Source organism: Calypte anna, chromosome 10 (assembly GCF_003957555.1).
Source record: "Calypte anna isolate BGI_N300 chromosome 10, bCalAnn1_v1.p, whole genome shotgun sequence".
In the NCBI taxonomy this organism is placed as follows: domain Eukaryota; kingdom Metazoa; phylum Chordata; class Aves; order Apodiformes; family Trochilidae; genus Calypte; species Calypte anna.
In genome coordinates this window covers 8279324-8294085 of record NC_044256.1, presented here as the reverse complement: position 1 = coordinate 8294085, position 14762 = coordinate 8279324, and the positions used below count along the sequence as shown (strand labels likewise).

The 14762-nt window shown below is 38.9% G+C and overlaps 1 protein-coding gene across 1 annotated transcript in view; it reads left to right on the top strand.

Moving 5' to 3' along the window:
* Nucleotides 1-14762, top strand: part of NEO1 (neogenin 1) — a 194748-nt gene that overhangs the window by 114400 nt on the left and 65586 nt on the right. Inside the window, exon 6 of the mRNA XM_030457311.1 lies at nt 14009-14163. Within this exon, the coding sequence (XP_030313171.1) occupies nt 14009-14163 (155 nt within the window). The remainder of the gene's footprint in view (nt 1-14008; nt 14164-14762) is intronic.

The following is a 14762-nucleotide window of genomic DNA, read 5'->3' as shown; positions in this document are numbered from 1 at the left end:
GCTTCCCTTGGGTAATGTCTTGTTCTCCAGCCATTTGCAGATTGGGAATTTTTTGAGCCACTTGTAGTTTCTGCATTATTCAGCAATCCTCAATAGATTTCTTTGCTATTAATCTGTCTCCCACTCCTGCCCCTGTTCCTCCCCAAGTAAACATCTTGTATTCAGAGCATCCCATGACACTGGGAAGAACAGCACCTTCTCTTTGTTTGAAACCAATCTCTGTTAACTTGATTTAGATTTTCTTTTCCTGTCTTGCATGGGAAAAGGCTGAAGCAATCTGTCCTTATTTTCCCACTGTAGCAGACACAATTTTATAAACTCTAATAGTATCTCTTTCAGTTTTTTCTTTTCACACTGCAGGGTCTCAGCTTGTTTGCTTGTTCCTTATGTGGAAGCTACCATTGAAGTGGATTGTATTTAAAGTTATTTTGGGAATTTGTAAATTAGAATTAAATTATAAGACACTTTGATGTTAAGATAGACCCATATTCACTGATATGGAAGGGAAAAGCAATTAGATAATTATTTTGTCTGTAAAGCAAAGCTTACAGGATTTTTGTCATTGCAAGCAGAAAAAAATATGGAAAAGCATAAATTCTTTTTTTTTTTTTTTTTTAATTTGATCAGAAAAATAGTGCTTTTCCTAGTGGGCAATTACTGTAGGGATATGCCTGGTTCCTGCAGTAACATCCTGTTTGGAAGTTTGCATCTCATGTAGGTAAAGATGAGAGGGCCATATTGGAGCAGTGGATCCATTCAATTATTTTTACGGTTATCAGAGCCAGTTCGGTTTTTTTCCCTAAGTGATCTGAGGCAATCTGTATTCAGACAGTTTGATATGTGAAATAATCTTAAAAATTTGGCCTTTGCCAGCTTCTCAGTCTCTGGCACACAAATACACTGCCCCATTGTGAAAGCTACACAAGCAAATATTTAAAAAAAAAGAAGTTTCAGGGTTAGCTGTATTTATTTTTTTTACTTGCTTCTTCATCTTTATTCTGGGGGGAAGTTATGGAAATCTTAAAATACATGTTCTTCTACTGTTTCTCCACAGGATCTTACTGCCTTGTGCAGTGCACAGACTTTATAGTTTCTCAATTTATTGAGAAAATATTCAATGTTAGATGTTTTTTCTTTTTCAGGGGCTAGTACCATGATTTATTTATTTCTTCTGAGTTCAAATCCATATTTATTTCTGGTTCTGGTTCTGAATCTGAATCATTCATAAACACTAATGAATGTATTTTTGCACTCTGCTGGAATGAAGTGGTATTGAATCCATTTTAAAAATTGACTGAGACACAGAAGTGTTAAGATGAAGTGCATCCATCTGTTTTAGTGCTCAGTTTGTGATGCTTAAACATTGTTTTTTCAGCATATGCATCTCATAATGTGTCCTTTCAGAGCAGTGATTGGCACTGGGCATGGGAGAGGGGTGTGCAACTCTGCAGCTCTTGGCCAGCCACCAACCCAGATCACAAGGCTGAATTTCTTTGAGGGTTGTCCTCTTCTTTCTCTGATGTCCCAGCCTGTCCCTGACTATCTCTTATGCCACGTGTATCAATGTCTTTTTCAACTGAACTTTCTCTAGTGTCCTACCAAATCCTACTCTTGAGGTTTCAGGTCCCTTCAGATGTCTGCTCAGTTGATCCCTGTTATTCTGCTTCTTCAGTCAGTTCATACCTCTTCACCCTTTTTCCTTCTTCACCCCTTTTCTTTTTTCTCTCAGTTAGTCCTTCTTGCCCCAAGATCTTTCATGAATCAGCATTCCCATCACTCTTCATGTCCTTGTCTAGCTGGGCCATTTCTTTTATTGTGCTATTTCCCTTTAGCTCTGTGCCTGAATTTAACTATCTGGCCCCAGCTTCCTCACCCTTTCCCGCTGTTCTCCAGTCCCCTCTCATTTCTCCAGGCATCTCCTTTCTCTTGTGCATCTTTGACAAAATAAAAAATTTAGATATTAAGAAACATTTTTTTTCTCTGAAAGAATTGACAGACATTGGGATAGTCTGCCCAGGGCAGTGGTGGAGTCACCACCCCTGGAAGGATTTAAACAGCGTATGGACCTGGTCCTCAGGGACATGGTTTAGTGGTGAACTTACAGTGCTGGTCAAAGGTTAGACTGGATGATCTTGAAGGTCTCTTCCAATCAAAGACATTCAGTGATTTAAGAATAAAGTTCATTTTTCCTTCACTTATCAAAAAGTTCTGTGAAACTGTAAAGTTAAAATTTGAGGTTTTGAAAAATGCAGTAATAAACCTGTTCTTACCAAAGCACTCAGGTGTCATTCACTGTTGGTGGAGGCACCAGCCTCACCTACAGCAATTATTCAAAAACCAACCAAACCTTGTTTTGCAGTCTGCTGGTGTAACAGTTCATAACTATTGATATTTTATATTTTGTTTGTGAGGAAATATCAGCGCATGTTCCACTGCGCATGCATGTCCTACAGATTGCAGAAGTAACCAGGTTTATGGTTTGAATGAATTACAGTGGTCTATTTCAGGGTAAATGACACCACTTTTGAAAGGATTCTTAGGAAGGAGTTGAAAGTGGAAGAGAAACACAGGGAGAATAGGTTTTTAAACAAATTAATCACCCCAGGGAAAAGGGCTATTAAGGAAAGAGAGAACAATTGACCTTTTTTTCACTCTCCGAAGAAAGTCACTGCTGTCCCTTGGTGTCACTGTTCCTCCACACTCACTGAGGGTCTGACAGTCCTTCTGCCTCTGCTCACCCCTCTTTATGCTTTGCTGTACTGCTTCTGGCTTCAATCCGCTGCTTCTCCCTTCTTCTCACTTGTTTTTGCTTCTGAGTTTCCCCGTTTCCCTCTGAATTTTATAGTGTAAAAAGTTCATTCTTTTGTCAATTATTGCCAGAGGCTGCAAATTGGTAAACGCAGGTCTTCCCTTTGTATTCAGCTTTCCTGGAATTCTTGTATTTGCTCCCGATTTGCATTAGCTGTCTGGCAGCTAGTAGCATTTTATCTTTTTAGTCCTGACAAAGGAGGAGGGTCTGTTGATGGGATTTTGCTGATGGAAATAAGTTTGATACATCTTAACACCATGCTGGTGGAGCCAGGGTTTTGCTGATTCAAGAGGCAATTTTTTTCTGTTATCAATGTATCCACATTACGGCTGGATAGACTCATCCTCAGCTCTCAGGGTCTCATAACCTCTCATATGAGCTTCGTGGCAACACTGATATGTTTACAAAGCCAGTAAGTGTGGTAATAATCTTTAAAAAGCCTTTATACAGTAATAAATAAGTAATGATAAGCAATATGATAGTATTTTTTACTGAGGACTGAAAATTTTGGGTGTCTGTGTTTGAAGTTGTCTGTTGTGGCCCATTCCTGCTATGCTGGCAATCGCTTTAAACATACCTTTTGGGAAAAAATCCCTGTCTCTAGCATAAATACTCATAAATGCCAGAAGTGATACTTTTTATTTTCCACAATGATTGAAGCAGTGAACCTGTCATTACAAAGTTTCAGGAGAGATATGTTAAAGTTTTAATTTAGACAGTGGCATTTCAGAAGGGGCAGGGGGTATCTAAACAGGGTTTTCTCCCAAGCTTCTCTTGCAGCCTTGTTTATGAGGGGTGACATGATTGCAACTGAAATTGAGGATTTTGTCTGAAATTAGCTTTTCACTGAGAACTGGAAACAAAGGCCTGAAGACTACAGGCCTCCCATCTTAGAATCATAGAATCATAGAATTGGCTGGGTTGGAAGGGACCTCAGAGATCATCGAGTCCAACCCTTTTACCACCGTTGCGGTTGCTAGACTATGGCACTGAGTGCCACATCCAGTCTCTTTTTAAATATCTCCAGGGATGGAGAATCCACTACTTCCCTGGGCAGCCCATTCCAATGCCTGATCACTCTCTCCGTAAAGAAATTCTTTCTAATATCTAACCTAAATTTCCCCTGGCACAACTTAAGACCATGCCCTCTTGCCTTGTTGAAAGTCGTCTGGGAAAAGAGACCAACCCCCACCCGGCTACAACCTCCTTTCAAGGAGTTGAAGAGAGCGATGAGGTCTCCCCTGAGCCGCCTCTTCTTTAGGCTGAACAGCCCCAGCTCCCTCAGCCTCTCCTCATAGGGTGTGTGCTCGAGTCCCTTCACCAGCCTGGTTGCCCTCCTTTGGACCTGCTCCAGGACCTTGATATCCTTCCTGAACTGGGGGGCCCAGAACTGGTCACAGTACTCGAGGTGTGGCCTCACCAGGGCTGAGTACAGGGGCAGAATCACTTCCTTGGACCTGCTGGCGACGCTGTTCTGGATACAGGCCAGGATGCCATTGGCCTTCTTGGCCACCTGGGCACACTGCTGGCTCATGTTCAGCTTCCTGTCAATCCAGACTCCCAGGTCCCTTTCTGCCTGGCTGCTCTCCAGCCACTCTGTGCCCAGCCTGTAGCGCTGCATGGGGTTGTTGTGGCCAAAGTGCAGGACCCAGCACTTGGCCGTGTTAAACCTCATCCCGTTGGAATCGGCCCAGCTCTCTAGTCTGTCCAGGTCCCTCTGCAGAGCCCTCCTGCCTTCCAGTTGATCGACACTTCCCCCCAGCTTAGTGTCGTCTGCGAATTTGGTGATGATGGACTCAATCCCCTCATCTAGATTATCAGTGAAGATATTGAACAGAACCGGGCCCAACACTGATCCCTGGGGGACACCACTAGTGACTGGCTGCCAACTGGATGCAGCCCCATTCAGCACCACTCTCTGGGCCCGGCCCTCCAGCCAGTTCTTAACCCAGCACAGGGTGCTCCTGTCCAAGCCACGGGCTGATAGTTTTTTCAGGAGGATGCTGTGGGAGACGGTGTCAAAGGCCTTACTGAAGTCCAGGTAGACCACATCCACCAGTCGAGCCACCTGATCATAAAAGGAGATCAGGTTGGTCAGGCATGACCCTGATCTTGCAGAGGGCTGTCTCTCTACCTCTTCACCATACAGTCTTTGTGTAGAAAATGAGGGCTCTGGAATTCAATAAAATTTTCAATGCCTTTGGCACTGCTTTAAGAAGTTTAAATTTTGATGAGTGGTCTTGTTATTGAGATGTTTCCATGGTACCTGGAGTAGACTCAGGGTCAAATGGGCTTGGTTTCTCCTAGGAGGACTGGGGAAAGAAGGCATAGTAAAACATGGAAATAATGAACAGAACATTTTTACATTACTGATGCTTAAAGATTTTTACTTCTAAAAATGATAGTAGAAGTTGCTTAGAAGTCTTGGTTTTAATCCATAGTATCCACTAATCAGCATTGTGAGTGAGTTCTGGTTTAGTTTATTATGACTGATAAGATTTTACATATGACCTGGTTATCCTATTTTAATATTTTAATCTATTTTGCCATCTGTTCTTTGTCCTAAGTTCTTCTTTAATTGTGAAGTTCACCCTGATAGTAGCGTGTTAATCCCAGTCTGTCACTAGTAGTTTTCACAGAGTTGGAAGGGACTTCCAGAGATCAATTGGTCCAATGCCCCCTGCAAGAGCAGGATTGCCTAGACACAAAAAACCCACCCCCAAAACCTCACCAGTGATCTCCTAACAGCAAGTTAAAGAATTATTTTTTGTTATTATATGTAAGTAAATTATACTAAGTTTTCAATCATTTGCTGACAACATAAAAATATTCTAATAGTTTGTTTCCAAGCCTGTCAGAGGCAGGAGGCCTGCCAGATTAGGCATAGGGTCCACAGATGATTGAATATAAAGATAAGTGGTGAGAAGATGGCCTGGAGCAAAAAAGTGAATGCTTGATAACCATGTTCTCAACAAAACTGGAAGCTTTTTAAAATTTCATTTTAGTTTTTAAATAGAGGGAGGTTGTGATGCAGCCTACCTGAAGTTGTCAAGTTAGTAAAATGCATTTCAAAACAAATCCATTAAGCGAACAGTGAGAAATCTTCAGGAGCAGATGGTATTCACTCAAAATTTCTCAAACGTGTTGAAGTGTGAAGTCCTGAGTTACTAAGTGTGGTGTGTAACCTATCACTTAAATTGGCTAATCAAACTGAAAAAAAAGCAGACTAGAGATAATTGGTCACTGTGACATCAGTGTCAAGCTTTTAAAAATGTCATCTTTTAAAAGTCTCCCAGGGGAAATCTGGGAAGCTGCAGATGAGTTAATCTGATGTCTGGACCAGTTAAACTTAAAAAAAAAATTATAACAAAATATAGTGTTGTTAGACACATGGGACATCATATATGTTGGATTCATTTGTGGATATTTTGTGGGGCAAAAGCCACACATTACTATTAAGAACCTTTGGATGAATGTTGAGAGCTCTTTCCCAGAAGATTTTGAACAGGCTCACCAAGAGCTTCAAACAATGTTGCTGTGGAGTCAGAGGGCCTGACTTTGGTATAGAAAAAGATAATAAGTGAATTTTTAACAGGTAGAAAATTGGATTGGAAACTAGACTAGTGTCAGGAGCTGTAAGTTGGTGCTGTTCAGCTTTTTGGAAGTGATCTAGAAACAGGGATTATAAGGTGGCAATCTTTGCCATTGCTTCTGAGTTGATTGGGGTTGTGAGAATGAATGGGGGCTGTGAAGAGCTTCAGAAACACCTTGGTGTGGAAGAAACATTAAGTGATGAAATGGCAGGTGAAATTCAGTGTGTTCCAAAGTGATATACACAGTTAAATAACACAGCTCTATGAACTTATATGGCAGTGGTCTCTGAACTGCACTAGCATGTAGATCTTTGCAAAATGCATAAGCTTAAAAAAAAGTCAGCAAACAAACAAAACAAAACAAAAACAAAAAAACCCCCACCTCAAACCAAACAAAAACCCCCACACCAAATGAAAGGTTAGGAATTGTAAAGAAAGCAACAGACACCGAAATGGAAATATTGTTACGGCACTGTTGATATCTCTCCTGGTCCTATAGATGGAATGCCCTGAGTAATTCTTTTTCCCTTCCTTCTTAAAAGTAGCAAAGCTCTTAGTTGGAAGAGGAAGGTGTAGAATGTAACAAGGATGATCAAAGGCAAGTGGAATGTTGAAAACTCTTCTTGAGTGTAAAATTAGGAGTGCCTTGGGGCAAGGAAATGAATGCTTGTTTCTTTTCAGTTACAAGAACCAAGAGACATCACATATTGATTGACTCAAAGACATGCATGCCAGAAATAGTGAACTTTCTCAGGGAATGTTGCATGAAACTTATTGCTGTGAGCATTAGGGATGCTGAAGGCTTACCTGAATCCAGAAAGCAGCAAGAAGAGTTTTTTTAAAGGCAGAATCTAGTGAGGACAAAAGGTGTCTTCTCTTTCTTAGGAAATCCCTTATCCAGGGATTGCCATATATTAGGAGAATATATGGCAAAGTATTGCTTTTAGACTTTTCTTATTTTCTTTCCTTGGTCCCTTTAATTGGCTGCTGTGTGGCACTGCAACCTTCCCTGTGTTTCTCTTTTCCTGGATGTGTCCTGCTGATAAATGACTTTCGTTCCCCAGTTACCAGGGTACAGTTGCCGGGAGAGCTCTCCAAAGCAGACGCTGCATCTTCAGCAGGTCCTAGGTAGGTCAGGTAGTTTCTCTAAACACTTGTCACTGTTGCTGAACAGATTGGCTGATAGTAATGGACACTATTACCTTTGTGTAGATGGGATAAAGGGGAGCATTGGTGATGTTTCAGTCTCGCCAAAGGTTTGATGCTAGCGTGCAATTAATGTACAGAATGGGACTGCAGCTGCTAAGGCACCCCACAAGTGAAAAACATAAATGAAAATAGGGTTAGTATAGAGGCTGCTTGGAGAACTTTCTCTGTTTCTGCACCTGGAAGACTTGCCAGACAGTTCCATTTGTGGGTACAGGTGCATGACCTCTAATTGTCTGCAATCCAAATCCATGAGCTAAGCCAACAGCTCACAGCTTTTAATGAGAGCTTCTGCTAAATAGTATCTAGTCTCCTGCATATTTAGAAGTTCCTAATGGCTGCTTGAAAAGACAGTGTTTTGATTTTTACTAAAACTGACACTGAAAAGAAGAATCCTTTTTCATACCAAAGTAGAAGAGCAAGCAATCAATTGTTTAAAGTATTAACCTTTTTAACAGGGCAAATATCTGGATGTTGCCATTATGAAGGTGTTCTTCCTGTGCAAGAATGAGATATAAATACACACACAAGTTTTCTTTCTCTTCCAGTATTTCTATATTAAACTCTGTTACCTGCTTGTGGTGTCCTATGGCCTGATTGCTTAATCTTGCCTTTGCTCAAAACACTGAATCCAGGACTTCCATTTTTTTCTTTTGGAGCTGATTTTCTGAGTCAGTTATCACTGATTCTTGTCAAGGTCAGTGTTTTTTGTAAATCACAGTTCATCTTTTACTTGAAATGTGATGCTGAAGTAACATGGTCAGCCAAGGCATTAGTGCCTGTTGGATGGAAGTAAAGTCTCTGGAGCTGCTGTGACACCTCCTTGTATGATGAGTTCTTTTAATACCAATATGAAGTCATGGATAGTTCACAGTTGTATTGCTGATCTCTGATAAAATCTTTGTTTCTCAGACCTTTTTCTGCAAGGCTGCTGTAATTTCCTATTTTATAAATGTACAGTTTAATATTCCTCATGGAAAAAGAAATGTACACTTACTGAAGTCTATCCTGAAGTTTTTCTTCTACCTTTCTGATTGATCAATATATTTTTTACTAATTGCTCATTCATCCTTATCTGATTTCTTTGCATTTGTAATATAATTGAATATTTTTTAGTTTCTGCTTCTAAAGCACTATTTAGAATTTGATTATGAAGAATCATTCATACTTTAACAGTTTCTGAATGAAAGCATTTCACTGTAAAAATATTGTTTTCAAATTAACTCAAATGTACTCTGGTCATCCTCTGCCCTTCTTTCACCACTGAAATCCTATCTCCATGTAGTAGATGTTTCAGCATTTTCAGCTGTAAAGCACCAGATAGTCAACATGAGCAAAACCATAGAATGTTGAGTGCTTGATTGGTTTTTATTGTTGTCATCGTTGTTGGTTTTTTTGTGGGGATTTTTTTGTTTGAGTTTTTGTTGGGTTTTCTTTTTGTTTGGTTGGTTTTTGTGGGTTTTTTTGTTTGTTTGTTTGTTTAGGGTTTTTTTCTCTTTTTTCTTAATGCAGAAGCGCCACTGAATATTTTGGTACTGATTCGAGGTGTGATTGAGCCCGTGAGCGTGGTGGTGGGCCAATATTGCTGAGTTATATCCTTCTTAGAAATGAACATTCAGTTGTTAAAATTAAGTTAACTTTGAGGATTTTATTGGGATTTTTAACATACCCAAAAAGGGTATAACTAGTACTCCCTGGGAAAAAAAATTCCTCAGGGAATGCCATTTTATGCTGGTATTAACAGGGTTTTGTAGTTAAACGCCCAGTTTAAAGACTTGGTAATCCTGATTGTTAAATGAAATACAAGGTTTAGGGTTGTACCAGAGCGTGCACTAGAAACATAGTTAGAAAGTGGAAGTCATTTGACCGTGAATGTTTAATCCATGATTGATCAGAGACCTGCACTATGAAAAATTACCATCTCCTGAGTTTTTGTATCTGCTATTTGGAGTATGCAAGAACTTTTGGATTTAGAAATACTGTTTGAATTTGCTTTTGTGTTTGAATGATAAGCATTGATCGATGGGGAAACATATCGGTCGTGAACAAATGTATAGAAGGGAGAAGGGGAAGATTCTACAAAAAAGCAAGACTTGATTTTGAGTTGTCTTCACTGAAGACAAAATTACAAGACAGAAAGTTATCAATACCCCGGCTCAAACCAGGACAGGGTGAAAAACTTTTTTCTAGTATCTAACCTAAACCTCCTCTGACTGGGGATCAATAGATTGATTCAGATCTCCTGGATTGGTGACACCCAGCATCCATTCCCATTTCCTCTTAACTTGGGTGCAATTCCTCTTGCATATGTCAAGTTCCTCAGCTCTTCCCCTGATGTTACAGCTGTTGTCTTAAAAGCATATAGTTCTTCATATCACCTTTACTGGGATTTAATGTAGACATTTAAATCAACTGTTTATGTAGATTCTTTTATTTTTATTGCTATTGGGATCAAAATATTTTGGATTTTAAATCTTCAAAGGGTAGAAGATACTCTTGGATAGGGCTCTCTATGGGTACTACAATGCATGGGGAGCCCTGCATGAGCATCTTGCAGTTAAAATTATTTGCCAACTAACATTAAGAGGGATAGAAGAGTGGGCTGAACTGCCAAGTCTTCTTTGAAGTGTAATTGTCTGTTTGGTAACAGAACACATAATCTTCCATTACAAATCTTATTTTAGATGATAATTAGCTCATTTGCTCTCTGGTTATCAATTTAACTTCTGTACCACAAACATCTGTGCTCACATTGTGTTAATCTGTGTGAATGCTAAACATTGACATAGTTAAACAATACAAGTGTATTTTAAAAGCATTTTTAATTCATTAACTGGAAAGTAGTTGATAATAAAGTGAATACTTATATTATTATCCCTTTGTAAGCAGCTTGGCATTTACTCCATAAGGCAGAAAAGCAAAGTCACTTTGCAAAAATAAGACGTTTCAAATTCTAAATCTTCCAAATCAGAGGTAATAGGATATTTAGTTCCATTTTGGTGGCAAAAAAAATACTGTGTCTTACAATTCAATGTTAATGCCTGCTTGTGGGTGATGGCCCAAGTTAAAGCAATGTCAGTTGCTAGAGATGATTGAGTACTTTCTGAATGTTTTCGTTGGAAAGTAAACATCAGTGGATAAAACAGAAATAATCCCAGAGTTTTACATTTCACTTACTTTGTTTCAGGTGTGATGGTCTATCATCCCCCTTACGGTGTTCCTCCCTTCTCCACTTGTCTCTCAATCTTCCAGATTAGCAATGGTCATTCCTAAACTATAACTGTTAATTGTTCTGTGCTTCAGTTTTGGGGGTGTTTTTAAAAAGCTACCTATTTTCTACAAGGTAACATGAAAGTCTCTTACCCAGTAAGTGGATGGTGAGGGAAGTCTGAACTGCTGGCAACATAATCAAAGAGGAAAATATGCAGAATACCTCTAGAGTCTCCCAAGATTTTATGAAAGGATCATAGAGCTTGTGCTGGGCAGACAGTGGAGGGCAGGGAATCAGTGGTTTCTAATGCTTCTCTTACTGAGGGAAGGTCTGCTCTGTCCCCTCTGTGATGTAGATATTAATCTTTTCCAAAATAAAAGGGTACCTAATATGTTTTTGAAAGAAGTAACCATTAAACACATAGACATAAACAGAAAACTGGATAAATACATGGTTTAATTAAAGGTAAATTAAATCAGAATACTTATTATGATAAAGTAACTATCTTTGCCAATGGCAGTCTTGAACCCAGAGCCACTATTTTTAATGCTAAGAGCCACTTGTGATTTTTGTGAACATCTCTTTCGTATCCTGTTCTCATTCTTGAGGTTACACTGTAGCTGCTCAGTACAGCAATTTGCATGTATTCTGAGGTTATCCATCAGGTGATGACCATCTTTTTTCTTTTGACAGTGAATGTTATTGCCTTGTGTTTATTAGGATTCCTGAAATAAGTTTAATATATGGCAAAGGAATTAAATGTTAGCCTGTAAAGAATGCTACGATAATAGGATCAATGTACATTCACAGAAAAACTTAACTTCTAGTGTTTCCCATTTTTATGTTCCCTTTTTTCAACTTTGTAAGCACTTAAGTAATAAATGTGTGTGTGTGCATGTGTCTGTATACATATGGAGAAAAGGACTAAAAGGAAATGACAACATAAACTATTGATAAAGCAGACTTGAACAAAATTACTCAGTGGTTAAAAATGGCTAACAATGAGAGAGCAATCATCCCTCCAAGGCTGACATCAGGATGATGTGTCTAGGAAAGGGGAAATACAGTAGTAGAGTGAATTGGACAAGATATTGTAGTGGCAACACTATATTTATGCCATTTTTCAAGTCACTGGTGAGCCACATCTGAAATTACATTGAGAGAATTGAAACTCAACAGGCTGCAAAGATTAATTCAAACTATAGCAAATACAAAGGGTCTGGAAAGAGGGCAGGGGTGACTTATCAGACCAGAACTAAGAAAACATGACTTTTTGAGCCTGCCAAAATAAAGGCTGGAATGTGGGGAGTAGAGAAATAGCACAGCTCACAGTAAATAAAAATGCCAAGGAGAATAAAAATAAATAAATAAAATAAAATAGTTAAAAATTCCAGGGAGGAATAAAAATATAAAATAAACAGCACTGGTTTTGTAAAGAACAAGAAATCTCACCAATTTAGCCATCAATACATTCAGAAGACAATTTTTTAATACCAGAATTCTATGCAGTTAAAAGAGCCATCTGATACAGATTGTGAGTAAAATGTAAGTACAAAAATATCTAAATAATTTTAAAGTGGAGTGTATGGCATTTCTGGTAAGTTTATGGAAGTGATTATATGAAACAGCTAGCTGAAGTCATGGGCAGCTGGGTTCAGCCCCACCCAGATTTTTGCACATATGTGAGAGATTTCAGGCAGCTAACACACATGTTAATCTTTATGTAGTTATGGATTTACATGCTTATAAGAGTTAAGCCATCTTCCTACTCTATAAATATTTCTGTATATTGATGTTCTCTTGAGGGTTTTTTGAGAGCTGCTTGTCTCCAGCTGTTTTTAAAAAATATTAAATTCACCTATAAGCCTTTACAGTCATTTCATAGGCAGAAGTAAAACATGATCTACTATCCCGTATTCCCTAGCATGAACTAAATTCTGTTGACAGGTGAAGCATGTAAAATGTTTGCCAAACTCTGAAGCCCTTCCATATTGTCTTTCTTTGATAAATATTAAAGGACAAAAGGCAACTTTTGACTTTCCTGGAACTTGAACAATCAGACCTGCCACCCTAAGTAAACAGCTTGCCCTTATGTTGGTGAGTGTAGTAAGAACAAACAAATACAGGAATGTTCATAATAGATCATATTCAAATTGTGTGCACCTGCAGACAGATCTTTCTGCTGCTAAGCTAAAGAAGCAGAGTCCTTACAGAGTCCTTATAGCCCTCTGGATGCTTCTTGTTGGCACATTTGTTCTCAGAAGGTTTTTGTTGTGTCTGGGCATTGGACACTTTGGGGCTTCTATTACCAGAAACTTCTGCATCTCAGAATTTTTATGAACTTTAAGTCTCTTGAATTTATTTAATCTTACTCTGATTGTGTACAGATTTTTAAAAAGATAGTCGAGACCCAGAGATAACAACTTTGGTACGTCTTAAATTAAGAAGCTGTCTGTTTTATGTTGTTATGAAATATATGTCTTTGGTTGTATCTTCCTGTAATACAATCTCCATATGACATGAAGATATGTATGGAGTTCTGTACACAGTGGTTCTTGGGCTTACTCAAACCAGAGAAGAATATATTTGAATCAGTACCATAGTGTCTGTTGGATAAGCTGAGGTCTTTATTTGTGAGCTGAGGCCTTTGTTTGTGAAAGGAGCATAAAAGTGTTGCACAATTAAGCACTAGTTGGACTTGCTCAGATGAAATCAGACGTGGTGGAGGAAGAGTGGGAATGGGATCAGAAACCCTCTCCTAAGCATGCAGCAACATGCCTACTGCAGAGGAGAGACTGCTGCCTGTTTTTCAGCCACAGAAACACTGTTTTCCAAATGGCCTCTGTGTCTCTTGGTTTTAAAATACTTTTTAACTTCAGACTTAATGTTTAACTTCAGACTTAATGCATCTCAGTTCAATGGTTTCTTTCATGTATTCTCAAGAGGTCATTTCACATTAAAGTGGTTGACTGTCTCAAATGTAATTTTTGAAATAACACAGATCTTGTACCAGCTTCTATCAAACCCTGATCTGAAAATGTCTACCAATGCTGCCACTGTTCATGCTAGAGTTCCTGAAACCTTCTTTTTGTGTGTTGGGTCTTACTGGATGTTTGAGTATGAGCACAACTGATGATTTTTTGTGGAGGATAACCACCATCTTCTGCCTTTCTGCCCTTTTATTTGAAGTTCCTCCCGAGTTTCTGAAGCGGCCTGCCAATATTTATGCTCATGAATCTATGGACATTGTGTTTGAATGTGAGGTGACTGGAAAACCTACTCCAACTGTGAAGTGGGTCAAGAATGGAGACATGGTGATCCCAAGTGACTACTTCAAAATTGTTGTAAGTACTTTGTCCGATTTGCAGATTTTTAAGCTATTGACTTGTTAGTCCTCTAACAGATACACGTGGCAGATGTGTTGTTTTATAGGACCAGCTTCTTATTTTCCTGCCATAGTTATTTGGGTTCTTGAAACCCTTAATACTCCATAATTTAGTCATTTTACTAAAACGTTATGGCATGTGCTTGTATTGTATGGATATTTTTTTATAACTCTAGATTTTTCCATGAGAGACAGACAAACAGTGACAAAAGCACACTTTGTTGTTTGAACCTGTTAAAGTGCAAGCTTGCTCTGAACACTGACTGGCTGCTTTCTGCAGCTGTCTGTGATCAGTGAACATTACTATTTCAAACAAGAGTTAAAATATAAATATAACTGAGCTGTGGATCGTGAGCTCTGGCACACCAGTTGGGAAATTTTTGATGTAGTGAATGTCATTATTGAGACATGGTTGAGAACTTAATGGTTGTATAATTGAGTATACCTGAGCTTATAGGATTGTAATGGTGAGCTAGGCAGTTATATTCACTGCTTAAAATACCATTAAGATGGCGGTGGAAATTTTATGACTTGCTAGTGATATGTGATGCTAGAAAT